The sequence below is a fragment of the Pollachius pollachius genome (assembly GCF_949987615.1).
Source record: "Pollachius pollachius genome assembly, chromosome: 1".
In the NCBI taxonomy this organism is placed as follows: domain Eukaryota; kingdom Metazoa; phylum Chordata; class Actinopteri; order Gadiformes; family Gadidae; genus Pollachius; species Pollachius pollachius.
In genome coordinates this window covers 35,179,318-35,206,714 of record NC_136934.1, presented here as the reverse complement: position 1 = coordinate 35,206,714, position 27,397 = coordinate 35,179,318, and the positions used below count along the sequence as shown (strand labels likewise).

The 27,397-nt window shown below is 42.3% G+C and overlaps 2 protein-coding genes across 2 annotated transcripts in view; both read left to right on the top strand.

The window, feature by feature from the left end:
- Positions 1 to 3,560: 3,560 nt before the first annotated feature.
- On the top strand, positions 3,561 to 5,602 carry sostdc1a (sclerostin domain containing 1a; the record flags this gene model as incomplete). The annotated part of the gene is made up of 2 exons (XM_079733905.1): positions 3,561 to 3,768; positions 5,148 to 5,602. The coding sequence occupies 2 exons, from the start codon at positions 3,561 to 3,563 to the stop codon at positions 5,600 to 5,602; spliced, it is 663 nt and encodes a 220-aa protein (XP_079590031.1).
- Positions 5,603 to 6,800: 1,198 nt separating this feature from the next.
- Positions 6,801 to 27,397, top strand: part of crppa (CDP-L-ribitol pyrophosphorylase A) — a gene marked incomplete at its 5' end in the record, with an annotated part of 32,905 nt that continues 12,308 nt past the window's right edge. Inside the window, 9 exons of the mRNA XM_079740823.1 lie at positions 6,801 to 7,015; positions 7,578 to 7,845; positions 9,353 to 9,502; positions 11,951 to 12,055; positions 12,300 to 12,345; positions 13,491 to 13,588; positions 19,123 to 19,197; positions 19,392 to 19,484; positions 23,080 to 23,211. Coding sequence (XP_079596949.1) covers positions 6,801 to 7,015; positions 7,578 to 7,845; positions 9,353 to 9,502; positions 11,951 to 12,055; positions 12,300 to 12,345; positions 13,491 to 13,588; positions 19,123 to 19,197; positions 19,392 to 19,484; positions 23,080 to 23,211 — 1,182 coding nt within the window. The remainder of the gene's footprint in view (positions 7,016 to 7,577; positions 7,846 to 9,352; positions 9,503 to 11,950; positions 12,056 to 12,299; positions 12,346 to 13,490; positions 13,589 to 19,122; positions 19,198 to 19,391; positions 19,485 to 23,079; positions 23,212 to 27,397) is intronic.

Sequence of the window (27,397 nt, the reverse complement as noted above, 5' to 3'; positions counted from 1 at the left end):
CTCCTATATTATTTGAAAAGTTTTACAAAGCTGAAAAACTGAAATTACTATCCTGTCAATTATGATAGGCTTTATAGTCTATCTTAAACAGCAATAAATAACCACAAAACTAAGCCATTAACTGATCATAAACAATATTTGATGTTGTGTGGGAGATATCTGATATTTTGTGATATTATCATATTTCTATTTAAATTGTTTTTTAAAAGTTTTCTCTCAGCAACCTGTTGATATGACCACACCACCTGTTGCCAAGAACACCTATTTTTTTTCTTTTGGTATATCTTTGGTATTGGTATATTTTTTTGCTTTTTCCTCATCTTCTGTTCAATTCAAATTGACCTGCAGTGATAGCAACATACCACAAGAAGCCGTCGTTTCACGCGAATTGATCAACAGACGCACTGAAGCCAGTAAACGCTTCATTCTGATTTGTATGATAACAAAAAAAAAACATATTTTATCAATTATAGATAAAAATCAAACCAGAATTTTTCTTATTTATATTTCAGTAGTTATTTGACGTTATTTCATATTTTTAGGAGTTATGTTCCGTAACTTCTGTGTAATACAAATGCACGGCAGTAATGGCATCTTACCACAAGAGGGCGCCTTTTCACTAGACTTTGATAAACCACACAAGACACACTGGTTTATTTCACGTTGACCATAATATTCGAATAATTATAAGAGGAACACAGCCCACATCAATTGTCTACATTCCAAAGAATAGTTTTCCCTGTTGGTTACCTTGCCACTTCTATTCAGGTATGACCTTTCTTTCTTGGCTTTGCTCCAGCTGTTGCGCATTTCTTTTGTCATACTCATAACACCCCCTCCCCTCTTATACCGCTACCAACTCCAGGAGGGCGCGCTTCCTGGTCTCCAGGGCAATGGGACGGCGCCCATCAAAAGGCCACCCTATTAACCAAGCGCACCTTTCATATCCAATGGGAGGGGTCCAAGGTGAAGCACTCCTCACTCGCTCCTCATCGCCACTCAGTCTGGACACAAAACAAGTCAGGCGGTTCAAGTTTCCGCTCCTTTACATGGCATGAACACAACACACCTATCGTATTCACTTATTCTTTATTGCTTTCATTTCACTCGGTTTCACAAAGTGCTTCTAAAGGCGTCGATGCGCTAGTCCAACTGGAAGAGGGCAATGCAAATGTTGTCTTTCATTTACGCGAGGAAGTGGGCTTTGCGAAGCTCCAGTCTTAAAGGAAACGTAAAGACAAACGAACAATACCAGCACCGCAGTGTAAACAATACACGATATGGGGTTTACCTATTGAAATGCATTCAGGCCAGAGATGCCTGTTACCGAAGCTTTCTTTGATGGGCCTATTGCTTGACATCAATCATTCGAATAATAGTCATTTTCTTTAGAAATCATGGCTTTGATTATTAAGAGTAATGATTGCCATTATGGTGCCATTTAGCTTTTTCTTGCTGAAACATGCTTTGATGTTGTTAGCTGTAACAGCTGTTTGTCGTACATGATATAGAAAGTAAATCTGATGTACACAGTGGGCTCAAACTATTTCAGTATTTCAGATATAGCTGAATATTAGCTTGAATAACAAACACCAATCTCTTTGTAGTTGTTATAATCCGTCTTTTGATCATCGTAATATTACATTAAAATGGTGATGACGAGAGAGCGACCGTGTGGTTTAAAGGATGTTCCAAAAGTCCTCATTCTCTCAGAATGTAAAATATTCTTGCACTGGAAAAGATGGCTAGCTCTACATCATGCTGTTTACCGCTGTCTTACAGCCATCATATAGCAGAGCAGGTATAGCGATATGGGGATCTCCTTACCCTCAATGCATAATGATGTGCGAATCACCTCTTTAAATCAGCGAGGAGACAAGGGCTGAGATGAATGTTCCCCACAAGAGTAATTATATCTCCCCTTGTTTTGTACAGAGCACACACAAAGACTCCAGTTAGTCTAGGACCCGGGTGATTAGACCTCTGAGGGCTGACAGCACCCAGAGGTTTGGGCGCGAGGGTGAGTGACAGACACTGGGTGTGAGTTACACACACACACACACACACACACACACACACACACACACACACACACACACACACACACACACACACACACACACAAACACACACACACACACACACAGGACCTAATCCGATGTCCTCCCTCCATTGAATGTAACAAGTGGGCTGACAAGTCAGAATACGATGGAGAACATTGCCGTCGACTGGGAACACCACCAACCAGTGCTTTTCTGAAGGCAGAGGGTGTTTGTACATCTCAGTTATCTCCTGGAGGGAAATCCAGAAGATGGCTGGTTGGTTGCTCCAATGCACGTGTTTTGGTTACAAACGTATATTTCTGAAGTGATGCTCCAAACATGCTAAAAAGCAAGCCAACGTTACTGATTGAAGAGATCGATTTATGGACCTTTGTTTAAATGTGTCCCTAGTGTCAGGAGATGTCTGACAAAACAGAAGGATTTTTTAATGCTTCGCATGGAAGGAGGAGATGGTTCATGTTGTTGTTGAAGAGATCCTGTGGTCACTCAAGAGGGATTCAAACCAAAAAATGTGCTGGTTGGTCGCAAGTCTAGCTCGATTCTGCTTGTAAGAAAGAATAACTCCTGACCAAAACCCCCCTAAATGTTTGACATGTTTGGCAACACGATGGTCCTGACGTCAGGGAAACTGAACGGGAACTTCTCCAGGGAGGACATTCATCATAACCATATGGCTGGTTGCCATGGTGAGATACCGAATAAAAATAGCTTGTCAGTAAAAATATAAGTTTTACTGACAAGCATTATTTATCTTTATTGAACGGCTTCATTATTGGGGAGTTTTGTATTGATATAGATGTACATGTTTTTTTTATACAGTTCTGGCTAAAATGAGCCAAAAAGAACAAGATGGTCAACCTCAGGGACATTTTAGATTTTAAGCAATGAAAAGAATGCTCTGATAATTGATATTTTTGGTCGAGAGAAGAGTCCGTCATTTATTTATTTGTTATTGTTCTGAATAAATAGACAATGAATTCCTTGATGTGTTGGTTTATTCATCTTGCTTAATGCATATTATCGTAAAATAAGAGATTTCAACAATTGAATTATCAAAGGTGCAAGCTAAAAACTCAGTCATAATGGCATGTATTAAGATTCAGACGGATCTTTCAAGTGTCAGAGGCAGAGCAACTGGATACTGCATAATTCAATTGCCGAAACTCCTGCGCGTTATTCAAACCTGATTGAGTCACACTTTCCCACGACGACCCGACCACCTTCTCCGGCAGCCCCTTAATCCCATCAACAGGGAGGGGTCTGCAACGTTTCCAGAAATGATGGGCGGGATATTTTTTTCACTGCAATGAGGTGCGACCCAACCAGAGATTCCTCAAGAGACCCACCTGAGCCGCGTGCCAGAGCAGGAGGAGGACAGGCTATAAGAAGAGCCAAAGAGCAGCTATTGGACCAGTTGATCGACTCCAAAGCGCGCAGCATCACTTCACCTGACACGGGACCCACTCTCTCCTTTCGCACAGACACCCCGAAGCCACCATGTACTTGAGGTCGTACGAGTCGTGCAACTTCTTATTCCTGCTATGCATCCTTTTGAAGAATTGCCAAGCTTTCAAGAACGACGCCACGGAAATCCTATACACGCACGAGAGCACGCCGGTGCAAGATGCAGTCGGTAACGTCTCGTTGAACCGAGCAAGAAACGGAGGACGGGGCGCAGGTGACAGCACGGCACACGAGAGAAATGGTGAGTAGGCACGCAGAAAATACCCCCAAAGTGTTTAAATACAACTTAATCGAACTAAACGATGCAACATAAAAAGCACTGTCCAACAAATGCCAAGGTAATTCTAAATGTTTTCGAGTTATGTTATTTTAAAATTCCCAAGGAAATTATATTCCTAATTGGACCCTCACTGTGATAATGGTTACTAAGGGTCATTGAGCCTAATACGTGGATATGTATGTCGCAGCTTGTTGGCATGCGTACATACAAGGCGGTAGAGATGAGGAGGTTTCAGATCTGAACGGACCGCTGTTTGAGGTCTTATCGAGTGTCACCTCAGTGAATGGAGGTGTCCTCCCATGAACGGGCACTCTGGATGTTGCGGTGTTTCTAAGAAGCTTATTTACACACACTGTCGCACACAAACTCAAAAGCACACACGCACACGGCACACGCACACATGCACACTAACTCAAAAGCATAAATAAAATCGTGGTTTGAGAGGAGTATGAAGACAGTACTTCCCATCATTCAACCCTTCCCTTCCACCCCAACACCCTTTGCAGACCACCTTACAGTCTCCCGCCTGGGGAGTTCTCTGTGGTCCGTTGTGGGGGGGGGGGGGGGGGGGGGGGGGGGGGGGGGGGGGGGACCCTCCTGGGTTCGTTCAACCATCCTGCTCACAGAGGCCAGGGTGCTTTGTGGCTGACTTGTATGGAACTGTATGAATGGACCAGGGATCAGGTTGCAGGGAACTTAGAGGAGACAGGGGGAGAGGAGAGACATATGGAGGGGAGGAGTGAAGCAGAATGTGAGAGAGGAGAGGAGAGGAAGGAGAAAGGAAAGGAGAGGAGGAGAAGGCGAAGAAGAGAGGGGAGGGCAGGAGAAGAGGGGATAGGATGGGACAGGAGAGAAGAAAAGAAAGGAAAAGAGAGGAAAGAAGGACCAGGTAAGAGGAGAGTAGGAAAAAAGAGGAAAGGAGAAAAGGAGCAGGAGAGGGGTAAGGAGCAGGGAGGAGTACAGATGAGGTGAGGGGAGGAAGCAGAGAATGGGAGAGGACACAAGGAGCGGGTGAAAAAGTTTAGCTTGCAGCATAAAACTTGTTGATAGTCTTACCGGTTATACAGACATAATCCTATGCTAGTGCGCATCAAAAGAATACACAAGATTTCCTCTTTAAGCTTGTTAGAGTCAGTGTACCACAGAGGGATCAAGACACACACAGCATCCTGCTACACACTTCCTGTGAGTGTCTTAACACTGACAGATTAGAGGGCAACAGACCTCACCGGCGGTCTGGGAAAGTTATCATTGACGCTGTCACCAACTGGACCCTATAAGTCTCTGTTGCAGGGCAACGCTTTCTCATCCTCCCATATTTGTGTGTGTGTTTCCCCCAGCAGAGCGAGGGCAGATGGGCTGCAGGGAACTGCGGTCCACCAAGTACATCTCGGACGGCCAGTGCACCAGCATCAAGCCCATCAAGGAGCTGGTGTGTGCCGGCGAGTGCCTGCCGGCGCCCATGCTTCCCAACTGGATCGGGGGCAGCCGCGGGAAGAAGTTCTGGAGCCGGCGGAGCAGCCAGGACTGGCGCTGCGTCAACGACAAGACGCGGACACAGCGCATCCAGCTGCAGTGCCAGGACGGCAGTGCCCGCACCTACAAGATCACCGTGGTGACGGCCTGCAAGTGCAAGCGGTACTCTCGGCAGCACAACGAGTCCGGCAACAAGATGGAGGAGGTGGCGCTGGCGTCGCCGGCGGTGACCCAGGTGGTCCACAAGCACAAGACCAAGAGCAAGAGGAAGCTGGGGAAGAACCGCTTTGACGAGAACTGGCCCAGTCCCGAACCCTGAACCCTGACCCCTTATCTCCCCGGCCCAATGTAGCCTAGACAGAATGCAAAGGGCCTCCGTTTCGCAGCATGCTATGGTGGCGAAGAGACTTATTTACACGTGACGAGGAGTCCGTTTGGCATCCTCGAGTCCTTACATCGGTGGTTCTGGATTGTATCTCGAGGTGACAGGGACTGCATTCCTGGGATGGGAGTTTCTGGTTGCTATGACGATGGAGCACTCTTAAAGGGCACACATGGACCCGGCCTCTGATAAAAACTGGACTGTACTATCTGTAGGGTTTTCTGGACCAACAGTGCCTGAGATGTAGTCTTTGTTATTGTATATCTTTTTATAAATCTGGATGGTGATGTGTAGCCACGTGTATAGGCACACCCACTCCATATAAAAGACATTAAACCATGCGTCCCTGAAAGATGCGGAGAATGTGTGAATAATTGTAAATACGCCTTCTTTTTTTTAATCAACATCGGTCTTCCAAAAGATTATCACTTTAAAAGTTCACAATATGAGATGTATGATGTAATATATTTTTTAACGCAACGTTTGGTTCATTCATGGTGTAATAAATGTGACATAAGCTAAGACTGAGCAGTGCATTGCATATTATTGTTATGTCTTCTTATGAAATAAATACTTTATATTCACTTTTAATCACTTGCATTGTTTTGACTGAATGGTGTTGAAATGTAGGCTATGACTACTTCTCGTGTTTTTACTATATGTTGCTAAAAGGATTAATCTTGCAAGCCATCATTTTGAATTAAATCAGTGGATACATTTGGATAAATCAGAGAGGCACTGGAATATAGTATCCACAAGACACCTCTATAGTTAACCGTGTTTTAAACGTGTTGTTCCAGTAAGTTACTTGAAAATAATAAAAATAAATATTCAGACAGGGATCACGGACACATTGAGGGCTGATCTATATATTTCAGCAGGAAATTAAAAGTTAAACTATATTATGTTAAAAAAGCGCTGATGTTCTATGTGCCCTGTAGTCATACATTTGGCTTGAATGTATTATTATATTTCAACATACCGCGAGAACAAGACACATCGGCTTCTTGTTTTTCGACCAATCCTAGTCTGCGCTGGGCACCGAGTCTCCGCCCACACTCACACGCCACACACACGCTTGTCGTCGAGACATGACGCGAAAAACACAACATTGAGAGATGTGTCTTGATTTGTAATGAATCAAAGTAGTGACCCGGACCGCTCTGGTCAGCCAGAGTGTTTGTCTCACCATGGTGGCGGACATAAAGCCACGTCAGGCGTCCATTTCACCGTCTCCGTGGTTCTTCCAGCTGGGGGAACCGGGGAGAGAACCGGGCTCGTGACACCGAAACAATTCTACATGTTTCTTAACAGACCACTCATAAGCTACACCATTCAAGCCTTTGAAAGGTAGGCAAACACCAAACGTGTCGTCTTTCGAATATTTTGTCTTGACAGACATACAACTTAAACAATAAGTGGAGCGTTTTGTACAGTGACATAGTAGTAGCGTACTACAGCAGTGCTTCACCAAACCAACACTCTCCCTAATCCCACCGTCCGCTCTATCCATCCGCAGTGTGTCAACTAACGTCAATATCACTGTTGTATGTCCGACTCCGTCTCATAGACGTGTGCCATTGGTCACGGATAACGCAACATATACACGACAACATGAAATAAGAAGGCAATATAAATATAGCCTATATATATATATATATAAATATGTCAAATACATCCTTTTTACTGTGGCCCCGGATTTAGACCACCCAGTGCTTAGATTGACTATAGTGATTGTAATTCATTCATTAACTAAGTTTAACAGTAAATACAATTGAAGTGCCACTTTCTTTCTTTTAAAGAATAATCTTTTGAGCAACTTATGTCCTAAGTCTTTTAGCAAGACAGAAAATCAACACATATCCTGGAATCACTTAACCAACGAGAGCATAACATGCTTGTTTTCTGACAGGCTGTCATGGATCCAACACATTGTGGTGGTGGTTGCAGAAGAAAGCACCGCACTGATGAGAGACATCGTCCAGCGCTTTCAGCACACAAAGGTCCGTGTCGTGTGTGGCGGTGCCACCCGCCACAGGTCCATATTCAACGGCGTGCGGGCCCTCGACCCGGGCGAGAGCGCTGCAACGCCAGACGTGGTCATCATCCATGATGCCGTGCGGCCCTTTGTGGAGGAGGACTTCCTGTTGGAGATTGCCATGGCTGCAAATGAGAACGGGGTTTGTTTACTCAGACCGAGTATATTTATTAAGGAAGCTGTAGGTTTGATATAAGAGCTATTTATTTTAAGTTATTTGTTAAAAAAGGCCACGTTAATCCATCAGCCATTAGTGAGGGAAATTCGCTGTGAGAAGATCTGTTTCCACCTGGCTGCACCTGCCTTCATCTTTCTGAGCCAATTTAGATTTCAGACCACTCCTGGTATTTTCTCACCAATCAGGGCATTTCTTCTGGAGATTCAATTTTGCCTGTCAATCAAAGGTGAGTAATATGCAACACTTCTTAATGGCAGAGAAACATAGCGAGGGAGAGATCATAGTGGGAGGGAATTGTTTTGAGTTGATTAGTTCATAATTTTTGTGCTCTCCCTCTTTACAACTTTCCTACACCGCCTTTTTAAGAGGCAACCACACACTAAGGTCCAAAAGTAGGGACAGCGCCCACTGTGGTGAAACACTGGTTAATACTGCTTATTATGTGTGCTGCTTATGTTTTAGTCAGAAACTGCATTCATTGCATAACTTGTGTTTTTCATGCTGTGGCTTTTTTATACTTACCTAATTACCTTTTAGTATATACATTTTGTGTACTCAAATTGGTAAGAAACGTTTGTGTGATTGCATGAACAGTGCAATCACAGTACAGACTTAAAAAAGATATTAAAAAACACTCATTAGTTTCATCATTACTTGTAAGGACTTCAGGACCTCCGATAGAAGCAGTTATGGGATATACACGTCAGACAGACTAGGATCAAAGCATAACCTAACTGACACAAGGTGTGTGTGTGTGTGTGTGTGTGTGTGTGTGTGTGTGTGTGTGTGTGTTTATATCTATGCTAGATCTTCACCGCTCTGCGTATGCATGTGTGTTGAAGGAATTCTTCCAGCAATGTGGTCTGGTCTTCATTATGCGGCTTAACCTCACACATGATAGAATGTGTATCTCTGCAACGGTGGGGCAGATTCATTTTCATTTCAACAACACGTGTAACACAAAGAACACATGTTCTCACATGCACATGCTGACACACGCACACACTTCTCGTTCCGTAGTCAGGTGAAAGATTATACCACATAAATATTGTTTCTCAAAAGGATTTCCAAGGACGGAGGGGTGGTTTCCGAAAGCTGTTGTGGTTAGGGAGGATTTAGTGGGACTAGGCTACTCTGGTCAAAGATTAAGTCTCAAAGAACCCCTGAATAATCAAACACCCTTGCCAGGTCAATACGACCAAAATCATTTAGCTGAGTTTTGTCTGAATATGCAAAATTAATCTTAATATACCGTTCTACTTTATTTATTGCATACACCTTTGGTATTTTCATATTTAAACTATGCACAACTTCCAGATAGGATAAATAACAATGCTGTCTCTACTTCACCATAAAAGCAATATTTGTACTACTTCTCTGTATAGGATGTCATTTCTTCTTCCAATAAGCAAAGTATTGCGCTATCTGCACTAATGTCACAGCCCTTACTTTCACTCTTAATTTCTTTAAGGCATCGGGGGCCATCCGTCCCCTGGTTTCCACGGTGATTGCCACCACCTCTGAGGGCTACCTGGACCACTCCCTGGAGAGGGGGAAGTACCGGGCCAGTGAGATGCCACAGGGCTTCCTCTACTGTGTCATCCTCCAGGCCTATCAGAAGGTAGGAACATCCACACAAAAGGGTCAGACCCTGTTAAATGGTGCTTTTTGGTTATTTTTTATACCAAAACTGTTGGCGTGCATCGTTGAACGGATAAACATGGGTAATGTTATATTTAAATAAGCTTACAAAATGAATTGTATTATCGGTAACTAAATGAATCCTTAATCCTAAATTGAAAAAGTAGGACTAAAAAATGGATGTTTATCATGACCTGCCCCATTGTGACCTTTGTTGTGAACGCTCATGTTCATCCCAGGCTCTGTAGATGGGTCATAAATGCAGAAACACCTGGATATGTTTTCAACCTGTTGAAATTATCAAGGCATCAGGGGGTTATTTGCTAGTTGTCCTTACTGGCAACAGTTAGTAGAAAGAAAGTCTTTTCTTCAAGCGTGCTCAGGTTGGCTGCCAGTGATTTCAGGGTGCTATAGGTGTCCACAACAGCAATCACATGAGGACTAGAAAGACTAACAGGGTTCAAACAAGCCATGATGTTTCAAGGAAAAGATATAAACAATACAAACTTTGCTGAGTTATGCATCTTTGTTGTCACATCTGTCTTGAATGCTAGCGATGGAAGACAGGGGACTACAGATGTTGAATAACCAGAGACTTTATATATTAGTTATATCACAAGCAAACATTAACACAATCCACTTGTGCTGCTTCTTCACAAATTCCAATTCCAAATAGTTAAAAAAATGTCTAAACTTTTTGATAAGATTTATGTTTGGTCAGTGAGGCTGCATCACGCTGCCTCTTTAGGACTAAGAACTTTACGACATGAAGTTGACGTTTGTTTTGGTGAGCACTATTCAGGTCATCATTTCTTACCAAATGTCCCTGTGTGCAGTCTGAATGGTGACGTCTGTCTGTGCTAAAAAATACGCAACATACGCGCAAGAGTTGGGCCGAAGTACAAAAGCATTGAAGGTATCGCTAGGAGAATAACACAGGCACGGAAATGTGCCTGCATCAGAGTTATATGCAGCATGACCGATTTGGCATTCATGCCTGACGAATGGAAAAGTCTTTGCCGTTAACATTTGATCATGAAGCCAGTGGATCGTGAAACCCCCACTTATTTCACTGAAGACCTAACGCCTTGGTATTCCAACCTGGAGTCCTGCAGAATGGCTCCCTGAAGCTGAAAGTGGTGTTTGGATGGGGGGTGGGGGCGACAGACTGCAGCAGCCTTTAGCTAAGAGCTAAAGTATGCCCCCAGGTGGCACCGAATTTGTCAGCAGTATTTTCTTCACCTATGGCACACAATCATTTAAAGTTGCATTGGAATTCTGTTGATTTTGGCTTCCCCGCATATGGCGAGAGCAAGCTACATTTCCTAACGCACCATCGGGGCCAGTCAGGTTGTGAAAATTAAGACAAATTGGTGGAACTTGAGTGGTGGTGCCGGTGGGTGGTGGGTACAGTTAGGAACGGTGTGAAAAACCTCCCTGCTTTTCTCCTCCTTTGTCCTGCTCTCCAGGCGGTCAGGAGAAGAGAAGGTGTCACGGCTCTCTCAGGTTAGCACTGTAGGACATGGTGATGCAATCATCTCCAAGTGCACTTGCGCATTAGCGGCTTGACATCCATTGACACCGCGCAGAACTCTGGGCTGAAAAGACAATAGGGGGGAGATACTTTATCCTGTCCCCGGTGTGGGGCTTTGTACCGGGAGAAAACTCAAAAGGTTGAATTACTCCAGGACCACAACCCTTATTTCCCAGTACCAGGGGCCGAGAGAGAAGAAAAAAGACCCCTGTCTTTTATAGCTGGATAAAATGTTGCCCGATGTAATCTCGGGTAGCCTTTGTAGTGTCGTGCAGGTATCACACACCTGATGAGCTCATGGCATAGATCCAGAGGTACAGGTGATGTACAGCGACCGTTTAGGGACTTCTGCCCACCAGCTAGGGCTGGGTGGGAGCCTTCCCATTGAGGAGGGATGGCCTGGTCCATTAAAAGCAATCAAAGGAAGGATACTCAATGCCTTTTAGAATGACTTATTATTCTATTTGAGAGCTAGGGGTGTTGCGACTGTTCAAATTTGGTGGGGGGAGGATTAAACGTAGCTTGAATATCCTGCAGATCATGCAAAACAAAAGCTTTGAATATGAACGGTGGTTGTTAAAACGTGTTGGGGAATAGTTTATTGAGACACTGCCTAGTGTTTACAGCGGAATGTGCTTTTTCACTATTCGTGACATGACCTGTTATGTTTTGTTTTACTATTTAATCATTCATTTACACGTGATTTCAGAGCAGGTAATACTCAGAGATGCCTGCATGGGGTCTGCAGACCTTAGGGTTGGATCCCATTACCTTTCGGCTGGGGGGGGGTCATACGCCCTGGCCACTGTTCACATGGATGAAGATAACAAGGCATCACCGGGACCCACACCCACACGTCAGTAACAGCCTAACATGTGTCTCCTGTCTCCTCAGTGCAGCGAGTTCGACTTTGACTTTGGAACCGAGTGTCTCCACCTGGCCCTACAGCACACCGGCACCAAAGCCAAGCTCATCGAGGGCCCGCCAACACTGTGGAAGGTGAGCTGGCCAGGGGGCAGAGGGTGGGGCCCCCACGGTGCCAGGCCAGCTGGGTGCTCATCACTGCTTTAGCGATAAGGATCAAAGAAATGAATGATGTAGCATATTTACGGTAATGAAGGACGAGTCAGGAATAGAGAAGAGGGAGCAGGTTATAATTGATTCACAATGTAATAAAAAACGTAGCCCTGGGCTGTGCCACCGCTTATACTGTATCTAAGGAGATTGGATCCCTGCCTTCCAGGTGACCTACAAGAGAGACCTGGCTGCGGCCGAGTCCATCATCAAAGGTAGACAATCTCATTTATGTTCATGTAGTAGTAGTAGTAGTACCCTGTCTCTTACCAGAGCAAGGGTCATAGTAGTAGTAGTACCCTTGCTTTAACCAGAGCAAGGGTACTAAAACTACTACTTCTACAACATTAACACTGCTAGAAAGCACTCTGTGGAACCACTTGTGATGGATGGAACGCAAAACAACATACAATCACAGTGTTGAGCCCACATTATACTTGTTTACAATTTGGACTCACCTCGCTGTGGACACACCAAGGTGAGTCCAAATTGTGCTTTAATTTGCCATGAATTCAACCCTTGAGCCAAAGCAGAACATAGTTACCGATGGCTCGTGAATGTTCCCGCTTAGATTCGCTTGACAGTTAAAAATAAACAGAGAAGAAATATGGCATGGTGTTTACCGTTGTTTCTGTTATTGCATAGAAGTGTTCAGGTCACTTAACGTCACGAGAGGTCTCACATAGCTGTAGTGTGTAGTTGGGGGATGGGAGTGGCGGGGCTACTGTAGACATCGCCGTGTCTCTGTGAAGCTGCCCTGACCTACGTTTGAATAGACTGCATTGAAGCCAAAGCTGTCCACCATTGTTGTGGTTCCTTTATGGCGTTGTTTAGGTTAAGTCTGCGAAGGCTGTGAAACGCAAAGGCAAACAAGTGAGGCCTTAGACCCTAGACCATCACAATCAGAGAAGTGGAAATAAACACAGTGCAGGGTTTTGTCCCTCTTCCAAACACCTGCACCAACAATCACCTGGCCCTTGGTGACATCATGTGCTGAGCGATAATGACCAGAGCTGGCGCTGTGAGAATGAATTCATTGTCGTCATATGGAAAATTTCACGTGGAAAAGCGCTTCCAACATCCATCAGAGTGGGAATAAGTGTGCCCAAGCGTGTGTCTGTTAATTTGCTCGTGTGTCCATTATATTGGGTCTGTCTAAATATACTCACTGTGGATCCATTTCACAATTCTGATCTGCCCCACTCTTTCACTCTCTTTCGGTTAGTTTATTCAATGTGTGTAAGTACCAGGGAGCATTCCAATGAGATAGCATTTAGCTTTGCTGCTGTCATGTCTGATTAGCGCTGCATGGAGGCTAGCACTCAACCTTGTCTCTCTCTCTCTCTCTCTCTCCCTGCAGAGACTTTATGCAGGTCGGCCTGCGTAACCTCCGATGGCTCCAAGAGGGCCAGGGAGCTGGGGCGGTGTCTACAGAACCTCATGGCTTCTTTTGACATGGTAGGCTTTCTGACAATATCGACTACTAAGATGGTGGCGGTTGCCTGTGTAGCCACCAAACTGTCCATTACCGTTAGGAGGAAGAGGTTGGCCCAATCCACAATGATAAGGATGTACAGTATGCAGACCATATAAGCCATAATAACCTACAGTTTGCCAGATCTTCCACACAACATTTTTTCTAAACCACTGATAAGTCACACAAAGTTTATATAGTTATATTGTTTTTGTAATATTTTGAGCCAGGATTGTCTAGCGGTTAGGGTATTTTACCCTAACCGTGAAGTTCTGGGTTCGATCCCCAATGTCCATTCCAACCCCTTCCTGCTCATTGATGACCTGCATCTAAAATCTGTAAGTCGCTTGGGATAAAAGTATCTCCTAAATAGCTAAAGAGTAATGGCAAAAAGTTTGGTAGGGAATTTTCTGGAAGGTTCAGTTTCTTGGACTCAAACAGGATGAGTACTGCTTACCCTTGAGTAAAAATGCTCTAAAGCCTCCAAATTAAGTGGTTTAAATTGAAGAAGAATTAGTAGATCAGCACAAAATGAATTGTAGCTTGAAGTAGCATAAGTGGATGATGATGAAATATGAAATTTGAAAAAAAGGCTGGGCTGAAAAGTCATATTTTTTGTTACCTGTTACTTCAGAGCTAGAACTGAAAGTCCTACAACTGTGGTGGGATTCCTTTCTTCCCACAGCTCAAGATAAGGTCTGCGAGGTCCTGGGGTAATCATCACCAGGATACATTTCATCCCTTACTCTCACTCATTCCCTTTTCTCCACTTTGCTGTGACTCCAGGCGAAAGTATCGCAGCCATGTGACTCCGTCAATAGAAAGGGTGCGGGGGTAATCCACACACGCATACACCCCATAGAGTTGTCACGGAGGCCACGGCGGCCGACAGATGCAGCGGATCATGCTTGGCGTCCCCTGATGAAGGGGTGTTCCTGTTTCCTTCCGTGGCCCCCCATCTCACCCCCACAACCCCCCATGCTCCCCAGGAAACATATCGGCCTCCATGCTGGATCCCCTCCAAGCCCTGTGCCGGCCGGTGTCAGCCTGGCCTGGATGCTCTGGACGTTGGGGAGGGGAAGTGAGGGGGGAGGGGGGCGGAGATGGATGGAGACCGGCCTCAACGCCTCCACCCCTCGTGGCAGGCGCTGCTCGCGTGCCTCGCACCAGATACATCCTTTCCAGAGGATTCTAGCAGGAGGGGAGTAAGGGGGGGGGATGAAAGTCTTTTGAGAGGAGGAAGCGGGGAGTGGGGGGGTGGACTTATTACTTTTTGCCCCGCTGCCATTAGGGTTCTATCTGATACAGAAATAGGCGAGGGCTGGGCAGGAGACACTGAAAAGCCTGGATGGTTGGGGTTTGGTGGGCTTTGTGCAGCAGGTGGAGAATTTGGCAACTTGTGTGTGTTTGTTTAACAATGAGTGGTGCGATAGGGATTTTTACTTTATTTATTCATAGTGCTCTGTTTTTTAAGGAACTTGCGTAACGCAAACTGTTAAATGCTGAAGGCTGTATCCCATGGTTGGATAATCCATGGCCGTGTGGTATCTTTCACTCTTCATGTGGAAGACTCTTAATGTTGAAGACTTCACGACTCCTTATGAGGGGAGAGAAGGGAGAATTCTTCTGGTTGAAGTTCAGAGGGGATTTACTCCAAAAGAGACTCTCTGTGCTCAGCGGTTCACCTCAAACAGCATTACAGAGCTTATCTACAATGTCATTCAAACTAAAGAAAGTGGTATACACAAACAACTTTCATTGCATTAAAAATGACCCAATATTTTCTTTATCTAATGTAACATGAGAGCAAAATGCAAGAAAGAAGAGAAAGTCTGTGCTTTGATCATTCCCTTTTATCTTCTTTTCCTCTGCTTTGAAGTTTATGCGAGGTGGTGTTTTTTTTATTTAGTTGTATGGCCCCATAATCTTGATGTAAATGTCTAGTCGTGTGGCGTCTACCACTGGTCCAACTCTAGTCCACTCATTTTGTACGGATCGTTTATTTAGGAAAGACTGCCTGCAAAATGATTGAATGAGAGCAGATGGAGCGAGCGATTGGACGAGAGACCGAATGGTTTGAAGAAGACGATCCACTCCCCCTTAGCGCCCGGCCTTATTGCTAATTCTCTGAGGATGATATACCTCACATCCAAGATGAAAGAGAAGCCCTGAGACTGATTGAGTTCCAGAGATGTTTTTCTGTAGTTCTTTAACCAAAACCTTCCAGACATACAGTGGGGCAAAAAAGTATTTAGTCAGCCACCAATTGTGCAAGTTCTCCCACTTAAAAAGACGAGAGAGGCCTGTAATTTTCATCATAGGTATACCTCAGCTATGAGAGACAAAATGAAAAAAGAAATCCAGAAAATCACATTGTCTGATTTTTTAAGAATTTATTTGCAAATTATGGTGGAAAATAAGTATTTGGTCACCTACAAACCAGCAAGATTTCTGGCTGTCACAGACCTGTAACTTCTTCTTCTTTAAGAGGCTGTTTACCTGTATTAATGGCACCTGTTTGAACTCCTTATCAGTATAAAAGACACCTGTCCACAACCTCAAACAGTCACACTCCAAACTCCACTATGGCCAAGACCAAAGAGCTGTCAAAGGACACCAGAAACACAATTGTAGACCTGCACCAGGCTGGGAAGTCTGAATCTGCAATAGGTAAGCAGCTTGGTGTGAAGAAATCAACTGTGGGAGCAATTATTAGGAAATGGAATACATACAAGACCACTGATAATCTCCCTCGATCTGGGGCTCCACGCAAGATCTCACCCTGTGGGGTCAAAATGATCACAAGAACGGAGAACAAAAATCCCAGAACCACACGGGGGGACCTAGTGAATGACCTCCAGAGAGCTGGGACCAAAGTAACAAAGGCTACCATCACTAACACACTACGCCGCCAGGGACTCAAATCCTGCAGTGCCAGACGTGTCCCCCTGCTAAAGCCAGTGCATGTCCGGGCCCGTTTGAAGTTTGCTAGAGAGCATTTGGATGATCCAGAACAGGATTGGGAGAATGTCATATGGTCAGATGAAACCAAAATAGAACTTTTTGGTAAAAACTCAACTCGTCGTGTTTGGAGGAGAAAGAATGCTGAGTTGCATCCAAAGAACACCATACCTACAGTGACTGCCAAGGGACCAGGACGTCTGATCCGTGTGACGGAAAGAATGAATGGGGCCATGTATCGTGAGATTTTGAGTGAAAACCTCCTTCCATCAGCAAGGGCACTGAAGATGAAACGTGGCTGGGTCTTTCAGCATGACAATGACCCCAAACACACCGCCCGGGCAACGAAGGAGTGGCTTCGTAAGAAGCATTTCAAGGTCCTGGATTGGCCTAGCCAGTCTCCAGATCTCAACCCCATAGAAAATCTTTGGAGGGAGTTGAAAGTCCGTGTTGCCCAGCGAAGGCCCAAAAACATCACTGCTCTAGAGGAGATCTGCATGGAGGAATGGGCCAAAATACCAGCAGCAGTGTGTGAAAACCTTGTAAAGACTTACAGAAAACGTTTGACCTCTGTCATTGCCAACAAAGGGCATGTAACAAAGTATTGAGATGACCTTTTGTTATTGACCAAATACTTATTTTCCACCATAATTTGCAAATAAATTCTTTAAAAATCAGACAATGTGATTTTCTGGATTTTTTTTTTTCATTTGTCTCTCATAGCTGAGGTATACCTATGATGATAATGACAGGCCTCTCTCATCTTTTTAAGTGGGAGAACTTGCACAATTGGTGGCTGACTAAATACTTTTTTGCCCCACTGTATCTGCCATTCACACCGCGTAAAAGATGCCGAAAGAACCATGGTTGAACTTGCTCTTTCTCTTGTTTCAGTGATGATTGCAAGATTATGACCTTTATCAAACTGATATAATCAATTTGGAAATGACTTGTTTTACTCTCCAGACGACATTCTGGTGAGGTTTCTCACCTTGATACTAACCTAGTATAACAGCTTTAATTGTTATGTTAAACACGTGAGCCTCGGAAGTTGTCCATCATGTTAGACTTGCAATAAGGACTTTCATATTTTGGGGCATAATTGTAAAAAAACATTTTGTATGTTGTATTTGTTTGTCAATTTGCCATTTCTGTTTTCAACCCCTGTTTTTAAGGCATTTTAAGACAAATACATTATTTGAATTTGATTCAAACAAATTATTCATATTCTTTACAACTATAATAAAAAAAATCAAACTAAAATGGATGAATTATCTAATAGTTTGGCTCTTGACCTTTGATGGTCTAAAAGTATGTTGGCTCCTTCCGAAATTCAAACAAACATTTCCACTCAGGGATTTCATGGCCAACCTGTTTTAGATCACTTCTACATTTAAGCCTAAAATCTGCATTGCAATCCAGAACATTTTTTCCGCCTTGAGGCCTTTGGCATTTATCTTTCAAGACTAATTAAACGCCATGTGTTTCCCATAGACATTTGATATTTGCTAATTCACTTTGTTATTCCAAGGGTTTGAACAACTGTATCTGACTGTCAAACTCTAAATGCTTGTTTATTTCCCCTGTGAAGGAATTGTTAGTGTAGGCTGAGGGCGATCATTACATTCCCCAAAGGAAAATACAATTTGTAAAGTTGACATTTTTTTCACTCGAAACTCAATGTCCCGTTTTCTAGTACAACACAAGTCTCAAACAGTGTTTACTTTATTATTATTTATTGTATTATTTTTATATTATATATTCTGTACTTTTTCAATGGATATTATTTGTTACTGATAATATTACTTTTGTAGCATTATTTCTGGCATTTTATCCCTTCTTTCACTGTTCATAAGTGTAGCTTAATAACTTTTCCCTGTCAATGAAATGCTGTTTGCTTTATGGAATATGCAGAATCTCTGTATCTGTCTGCAGTATATGTTTTTGTTATTTCTCGAACATACAGGTCCAACTTCTATACACAGGAAGCTGGTTCTCTTTTTACAAATGACTAAGTTGGCACATGCTAAATTCAATGACTCAAAAATACAGAACCATTTTAATGGGATATGTTTCCTTAGTTCCCGGAAACAAAGTGGCTTTTAAAATTCTTGGCTGTTTTATTATTTTATTTTAACTCAATTTGCAAAGTCATAAAAATCCATCCAGACTCTCAGGCACATACCTGGCTCATGCATTTAAGAAGTTACTAGAAACCCAAGCTTTGCATCTATTTGTGCTCTAATCTCTTACATGTAATCGTACAAGCTTCTACTTATTCTTGAGCGATAAGCCACTGTTACGGTCATCGTCAAAACCTTGGATATTTTTTGTTTAGGAAATAGATTGATGATATGGGTTGGAAGATAAAGGCACCAAATAGCTGGATAAATAAATATTATTCAAACATTCAGGTCATTCAACTAATGGATAACCTAACGGTGCTTAGACAAGGGTCTGTGTTAGGTACGACTGAAACTCATTTAAATGTTCTGCTCTTACGGGAAGTAGAATGGGCCTTCTTTTTAACATCAGGTCCCTTCTGCCCATTTCGCAGGATCTGGACGTGCTCCCAGAACCGATTGGGGATGCCAGCCGTCTGTCAAAAGAATGGAACTTCATCAAACTTTTTGTAAGGAGACGTCATCGAATCACTTAATTTGGGATGGTGAAATGTAGTTACTTTCTGTTTAGCATGAAGAAGAATTGGACAACTCCTATCCATGGTTGTTTAACTCCTACTGCTCCTACTACGGATACAGCAAACATTAGCATACTATATAGTGTGATGTATGTAAACTGTCTTATTTCTGTCCATCTCTCCAGGTGAATGGTTCAGGTCTTTCTGAAGTAGAGGAAACGGTCAAAGCACTGGAGGCTGCCAACCGAGCACTGCTCCACCCTGTTGTTGTTGTTTGGGTGAGTAGACGTTGTTGTTGTTATTTGTAATATTGCATTTTGTTGATGTTGTTTAGGAAAATGTGTTTAGCTGTTGTTTGGGAAAATGTGTTTTGTTGTTGTTTGGGTTTATACGCTTTGTTGTTGTTTTGGATAAGAAAGTGTTGTTTATCTCTGTAGGTGTTGTTTTTGCTTTTGATCTGATGGGGCGATTAAACTAAGTGGTATTGGCAGAGATAAATGCATTTTTCGGACCAAATGCCTTGTTAAAGTTAAAGGTTCTAGTTCTTTAGATGTAGGCTGTTTTATTTTATCTAATTACCACAATTCGACTCTAGCTGTGAAGTTATTTAAAATTGTATCAAGGTGTTTTAAACCAGGGTAAAACAAGGGCTCACTAAGCGCATACATGATGGTGGAAAGTGAGACTCCCCTCATGTCTTCTCTAACAACCTGCCCATTCTTCCTCCATGGCTCCTTGTGAGACAGCCCTCTTGTTTTAGGCCGATTTAGCGATGAGCGCCAGCATAAAGATTACCATGTTCTCTGATGTTGGGTATCAAAGGAGCATGTGAATGTGAATGTCAACCACACCACAACGCAGTGCTGGCATTTCAATGTAGAGATGGCGGAGAATGAAGGCCAAAAGATGATACCATAATAAAATAAAATAAATTTGAAAGCATATAAACACAAGGTAGGTTTTCATGTTTTAAATGGAAGAGCAGGGTGTTTATTTTACTTCCTCGACCTTCCACTCAAATGTTCAAATTCATTGCTGTTTTTCTTCAACTTAAGAAGTGGCTTATTTTGAAGCAGCTGAAAGGCCAAGAGGCATAAATAATCCCATACCCTCATTGGAGTCCCCACCACAGGAAAACCACCCCTCTGCCATTGTAGGTTACAACACACCCGTGTTATTTTTGTTATCCTCTTATTAAATAAACAAAACCTACCCTTTAAAGGATGCCTAAAAGTACAAGTCAGAAGGACAACTTGTACTGTCCAACTCTACTCCAATTGGTGTATAAAGACATTGACCTCTGTGTGGTTTTGTAGGTCTCAGTTTCAGAAGATGGGCCAACAGTTTTAGATGTGTGAAGGTCATAATATTCCATAGTTTGTCATTAGGTAAGCGCTGTGACGTTTAAGATGTTGAAGGTCCTTGTTTCAGTGGTTTTCAAATAATTGAATTAGGATAATTAGAATTATCCTTGTTGCCCTTCCAGTGTTTATGTTACAACGGATCCCCCTGGAGATGGACATTCACGTATCTATCTACCTCTACTGAGCAGGAACACCTTTTATATTTGTCAGAGTTAGAGTTTTGAGAAGGAGGCTGTTGTTTGGGGCTATGTTCTTCATTCATGTCTGGTTATCTTGTCTAATAATATTTTTTCTTAAATGCATTGGCCTATAAAACTACTGCTATTTCATGTCATTCTACTTCTACTACTTATCATTATTATAATACGTCTACTTATCATACTAACACTTCATCATACTATTATCCATAGGTTCAAACAGTATCAATTCAGCTATTTGTTTAACTGAAACCTTTTTTAAACTGTTTGACATTGTTCAAATGGTTTGTATGTTGATAGTGTTAATTTACTCCATTCAGACTTTCATCCTTGACTTTCATCCTTGAAAGTCTGAACTGTATTCCAATGTTTTCACTTGAGGTCGGCCACAAATCATCTCTATAATCAAAGTGCTAGTTAACATATTTTTAAGTTAAGTTAATTTTACACGACAGCACTCTGCATATTCTGCAAGAAATTCATTTTCTTTTTAGAATCCCAGCTATCACCTCTGTAACATTTCCCACACTATGAATGAACTTTGCTTTGCACGTCTATGAAAGCAGACATCTGCAGCACCGTGGATCCTGTTTCCCTGAAGTACTACTTAAAAAAATGTCACCTGTACTCCACCTCGGGCTTCCGCAGTAACTCTGTGGCTGTTTAGAAACCTAATACGTCCCAGGGGAGAAGCCTACTGTTTGGTCTACTTCAAATGCCTGTATCAGCTGCAGATGGGGGGGGGGGGGAGGTTCAGAAAATGACTTGTGAACCAGAGTAACATTTGCTTTAGAAATATCCAGAGAAATCGAATGGTTATCTTATTTATAAGGTCAAGCTGTGGAGGTTAATTCCCCCTGGTTGTTTTTTTCTCTTTTTCTAATAAATCAAAAGCATACTATTTGACCATTGCATATTGTCCTTACTCCTACCACAAATATGCAATGTGGCAAATCACAGAACCAGCAAATTGTCAGAGCAGCAAAACAAATATTAACATGCAAAAGAAACATAGCAACATAGCAAAAGAAACACATTTTAACAAAACGGCAGAAATGACTTGTCTGTAGCTCACCGACTTCCTGAAACAGTCAAGGGAACATGACAATGTTATTCATTCATGAAATTCACAGTTTTAGGGAAATCTTTATGAAAACAAGAAGAGCTGTTTTTCCTAAGATCCAATGTAATGTTTTTGAAATGTTCAAGTGTTTGGAATGATGTTATGATGTTGGTATAAACAGTAAAAGAGGCTAAAGGAAATAAGTCAATGCCTACTTTAGTACTTTCTGTACCTTGGTATTTTCCCTGGCCAGCACCGTCGTGTCCACGTGAATGTGCTACTCCAGAAGTGTGTTGCAGGGTCACATCAATGCAATAGCACAAGCAGGGGCCCTAAGTCTTGCAATAGCAAAGCAAGGCGTTAGGTATACATTGCAGAGTCTCCCTCCTCTACTCCACCAATTTGTACTGCATAAAATTGGACATGTTTGCTGGAGGCAATTCTGCTTTCAAGAGAAACTGAGCACAGGGCCCCTGAAAACACTTAGGTTGTCCTGTAGGCCCCCAACACCGTATGGCTGCTCGGGCCCCTGGTTCACAGGGGCCAGGGAACCATCCCTTCAGGGGAGCTAAGGGTTCTCCTGTTCTAATCTGCCCTTGTGATGTGCGTCCCTCAGCATTGCCAGCAGTGTTTCAGGAGGCGGATTGAGTAATGTAATCAAACCTAAGTGTTTCAGACTGGTATAAATGCACACCCTGAGCAATTATGAGAGTATAATTACATATTATTACGCAAATTTATTTTGACACTTTTGACATACCGTATGTCAGGGTTGTATTTCAATGATATACATTTATTCAGACCTCCATGACAAAATAATTGCATAGCAGTGATGGCTATGAGCCTCAGTAATAAGACAGTTAAAGGGAATGGGGGCTGATTCAGTGAATCAAGCACCTTAATTAATCCCTTTGGCCCATAGCTTTACATGCACATCCAGAGAGAATGAATTAAATACTTCTAATATCAAAATAGAAGAATCCAGGCCGGTTACTGCTTGTTGTGATGTTTTCTACTAAGCTTTATTTGTATTATTTATAAGTAGGTTTTGCTATGAGGTACTTAATAAAACAAAAGTTATACCATTAGGAAACTCTGTAAAGTGCAATACTATTGAATGTTCAACTTTTAAGAAAATGGCCTATAAAGTTGCAGTTGGAAAACAAATAAACTGTAATTGCTCCAGAACATATTGATCACATAGAAGATGATACATGCTGATTGGGCACGGTTGGGTTTGTTTTGACAGGTGCGTTTGGATACTTCAGATGGCATGTCCGTCAGTGAGACTGGGGCGGGGCATCTGCCATTGATGGAACTTGCATCAGCTGCCAAGCTCCAGAATATTCTACTCTACGGTATCCATTTTCTTCCCTCTGAGGTGAGAAGTTTTTTTTGCCCATCCTTGTTTTTTTTATTTAAAGATACTGCGTGTCAGAATCCCAAATTCCTTCTCATTAGTGGCCCCTTTGGCTAAGGGAACTGAAGCCTGCTCAAGGTTGCGCATTAACACTGGTGTGCGAGCTCCGTGAGTTCGGACATAACAATTAACTGAAGTTAGTTATAATCATAGATAAACTTAATTATAACATAGTTAAAGACATTCATGCCATTGTCCTTCCTTTCCCCCGGGGCCCGACCCGGTTCACATGTAATAGAAATCAGCCCACCGTCGGGAAAGAGCAAAAGTTAATTTACAACCTGTTCACATATTGGCAATTCATACATGTTAAAATCCCCCAGTAAGTCTATACGTGTTGACACAAAGCTGTTCAACATGCTCAAATCAAAGAATATTGGGCTCTGACTCCAAACCTTTCAGCTCGCTGCTACACCATCCTGCCCCTTTCGTCAAGTCCACAACATAATAATACAAATAATAATATTTTTCAATTAATATCACGATTTAAAAAAAAATAATTGAATTGCAATTTTGCATCCCACCAATGCTGTCCTGACCTTCTGCTTGACCATCATTGGTTTAATTTGAGAGGAGGCAATAAAAGGCTCTAAAGGTGCTTGAGGCATAAAAGACCCCTCATCTGACCGGCACATGTGGTGTCCCATGAAGGCGTCAGCCACCAGTCATGGTTAAGCTGCTCTCTCTGGGAGCCCTGACTGAGACCGCCCCCCCAGGCCCTTCACCAGAGTCAGTGGAGGTTAAGGGGGGAATTGGAATTCAGAACTAGGTTATTATCCGACTACATAATGGTGAAGGTTATTCATTTCATACAATCACATTTGTCTCTTTTGTCAGACTATATGCTAATCATCAAGTCATCCCACCCCCTACTCATCACTTTTTTTTTTTTCTTGCACAGCAAAGCAGAATTTCCATGTGTGTTGTTGGACTCTATATGTCGTTTTTCATGAGTTATGCTCTTGATGACAGCAGCGTCAGGGACAAATGAGGTCTCCTGGCAGACTGATTCCCTCTTCACAAACCACTGGCAAAACCCCCATGCCAGAGACTGTCTGGGTACGGTGGTTTTTATAAAGTTTTGTGAATGGCCCCGCGGAGAAATAAGTGAAGGATGAACTACAGATGGAGCCTGGTTATTAAAAGAGGAAAAAGAAAGAACACATTTTTGGTGTGGTCGGTTAGTTGAAGATTTGAGAGGAGATCTGAGTGAATTTCACAGGGTCAACCAAGACGTACCTAGATGGATGGCTCGCTTCGTAGCCGGCAAGTCCGGTCAAATACCAATGTTCCCATGTGAACTATCTTCTGTTATCGCCTGTGTTACCCCAACAGGTCTTAGTTACCCCCGGCGATGAATTGAGACTAATGCTGTTAATACGTGATATGACCCCAAGTCTTGGAAGAAGAAGAAGGGGGAGAGATCAGAGATGACGGGGGCTGCATACGGCATGACGGAGTGCTTATCTTATGAGATAGTCGAGACGGCGAATATGGCCTCGCATAAATCACTGTATGAGTTTTTTTTGTTGTTATAATAACGATAACTATTCCCAGATGGCCGTATTCATCCTTGTCATGATCACTGCCAGCTCTTCCCTTGTGTGGCTTAGAGGCGCACAAGGATGTGATGTTGATGACAATGATGATGGTCGAACATTTGGTTTAGCTTTTATTTCTCCTGAGTTTAAAAAGAATACCAGGAAATTGCCATCTCCAAGCTGTGTAAACTAAAAAACATTCCAACCTCCCCATCTTGATTTCTTTAACCACACATCACAAAAATAACTGGTAAATATTTGAATGGTTTCACAGTGTTAATAGATTATTTTATTCAATAAGTTAAAGGTATAACCTGTAGCGAATGTACCTAAATGTAACTAAATCATAAAATGATCATGATAAAAAAACAAGCTCCAAAAACAATGGTACTGCTAATGTCTGTTGAAGTTTCTTTCTGTGGACTGTGTGTTATGATATACTATTATCCAGGTACCCAAGGTTGCCTGATAAGAAACTAATTGGCATATGAACAAAGCGGGCTGCAGCCATGGAAGCAAACCAATTAACTGGATCATACTAAAGTTCATTGTTGGCATTGCATTGGAAAGATGGACACAGCTTAGAGCCCAGAAAGATTTCCAAACGGATTCCACATGAGTTGGCTTGTGATTTGCAAACGTATAAATTAGCTTATGAATTTCCAGTGTAGGATTTGTCATTGCTTGTCATTGTCTAACCCTAATATAATAAATTTGCTCCCCTCAAACTATAATGATGAGCTTGGCTCGTCTTTCCCTTGGGTTCGTACTTGGTCCCCATTCTGGCAACCCGACTTTAGAGGTACCATTTGGTTGAAAATTTTCCTTCAAACCAAAGTACATTTTAGAGAAAAATTAAGATAATTTTGCAACAAATCATGGCTACCTTTTAAAGTTGATGAAAAGATGATTATAGAAAATGAAATACATTTTCAGAGCCAAACCAGGCAATACTTGTAAGATATGAAAATGCCGTTTTGGGTCGTTTCATCTGAGATATTATTAAGATGAACATTGTACTGCAATGTCTTTTTTTAAGATTATTTCTAGATGTGGGTGAATGTTATTTTAGATTTGATGACCACCCGATAGACTACAAGACTGATCACATTTGCTGCGCCAAGGAAACGGCTCTGCATTGTATTTAGTTTCCTCTCCGAAGAAACCCAATGTTTTGGGTGGTTTTCTTTACTTGAATGTCTTCTAATGGGAAACCATGATGCAGTGTCAACAATTTTGCAATGTTGTCCTTGTAATGATTTGAACAGAAAACAAAATCTTCGATTTCATTTTCAACATCAATATTATTGCTTTGGAAAACAAGATTTGTGTTTGTAAACTTTATAAAATTCGGGCATGAAGCATCTGTTTTGTATATTTTTGCTTTCGATATTGAAAGACTATTTATACTGAATGTGAGTATTTATTTTCCAGCGGAACATAAATGTTCACATTCATTTATTTTTGTAACCACAAATCAAAAGTGGGTAAATACCTGAAATATCTGGAACATGGACGAAGGATCTTTAGCTGTTTCATTGCTTTGTCCGAAAAGAGCTGTTGTCAATTTCATTCATGTTCTTCAGCCAAATGTTTTTAACTTTTTGAGACACTGATAAAGTATGAAGGATAGAAATTCATTACTGGCTATTTGCTTTGACAACTTAAACATACGGCATGAAATTTGTATTCATACGGAACAAAAATATGATGTTGTCAAGACCCGAGATTTTCCATTTCCTTTTATAAGTATAATATGAATTGATTCCATGTTTTATCATAAAAAACAAAAGTTAGATTTTCTACCTTTTCAAGGGAGCATCTTCTAATAAGTCCTGATCCAAACAAACTAAGTGGAAATCCAAAGATTCCCTTGACAGATCTAGTGCATTGTTGGTTTAATTTGAACCCTCTCTCTGGCTTTTTCTTTGTCAAAACCTGGACGAATATCAAAATATCACTCTGCCTCTACAAAGTCTGCTTATCAACTGGAGAGAATTGAATACGAAAATACACCATATGACTCAGATTCTTTAAATACCACATTAAAGGAAATCATGAATCACAACTGGCTATTTGGAAAAGCTTGGTTAATAACTTTCCATTCATTTACATTGAATGTAAATAAATCTACATTTAATGTACAAGAGATGGTTTGAATGGGAATTTCCTTTTGATGTGGCAGCGGTGCTCCACCTTGTACAACCTCACACAAGGCCTCTTTAGACCCTGAGTGAGTCTAGCTTTGTCTCCTAATATAAAACGTGTCCTAAGTTTGATCCATCTTGATTCAAGAGAAGAGTAGGAACAGGCGTTGTCTAAAGCTGGTCAGGCCTTTCTGCCCCCGTTACGGACTCCAGCAGACCGTCCAGACCATCGGATCACAAGTTGTGTTCAGATGGATGACTTATGACGGCGCTGTTGTCTGTCAGTTCGATAGCCAAACCCGATACCAAGCACAACGTTGGTAAGCCGATAGGGCGATGGTGTGAAAACAGTGACGGAGGATACCTATCGGTAACCACTGCAGTGGTAGGAAGTGTCACCAGACCGCAGCCACCCAACCTTTCCCCTCTCCCACCCCCCAACCCCCCTCCCCACACAGG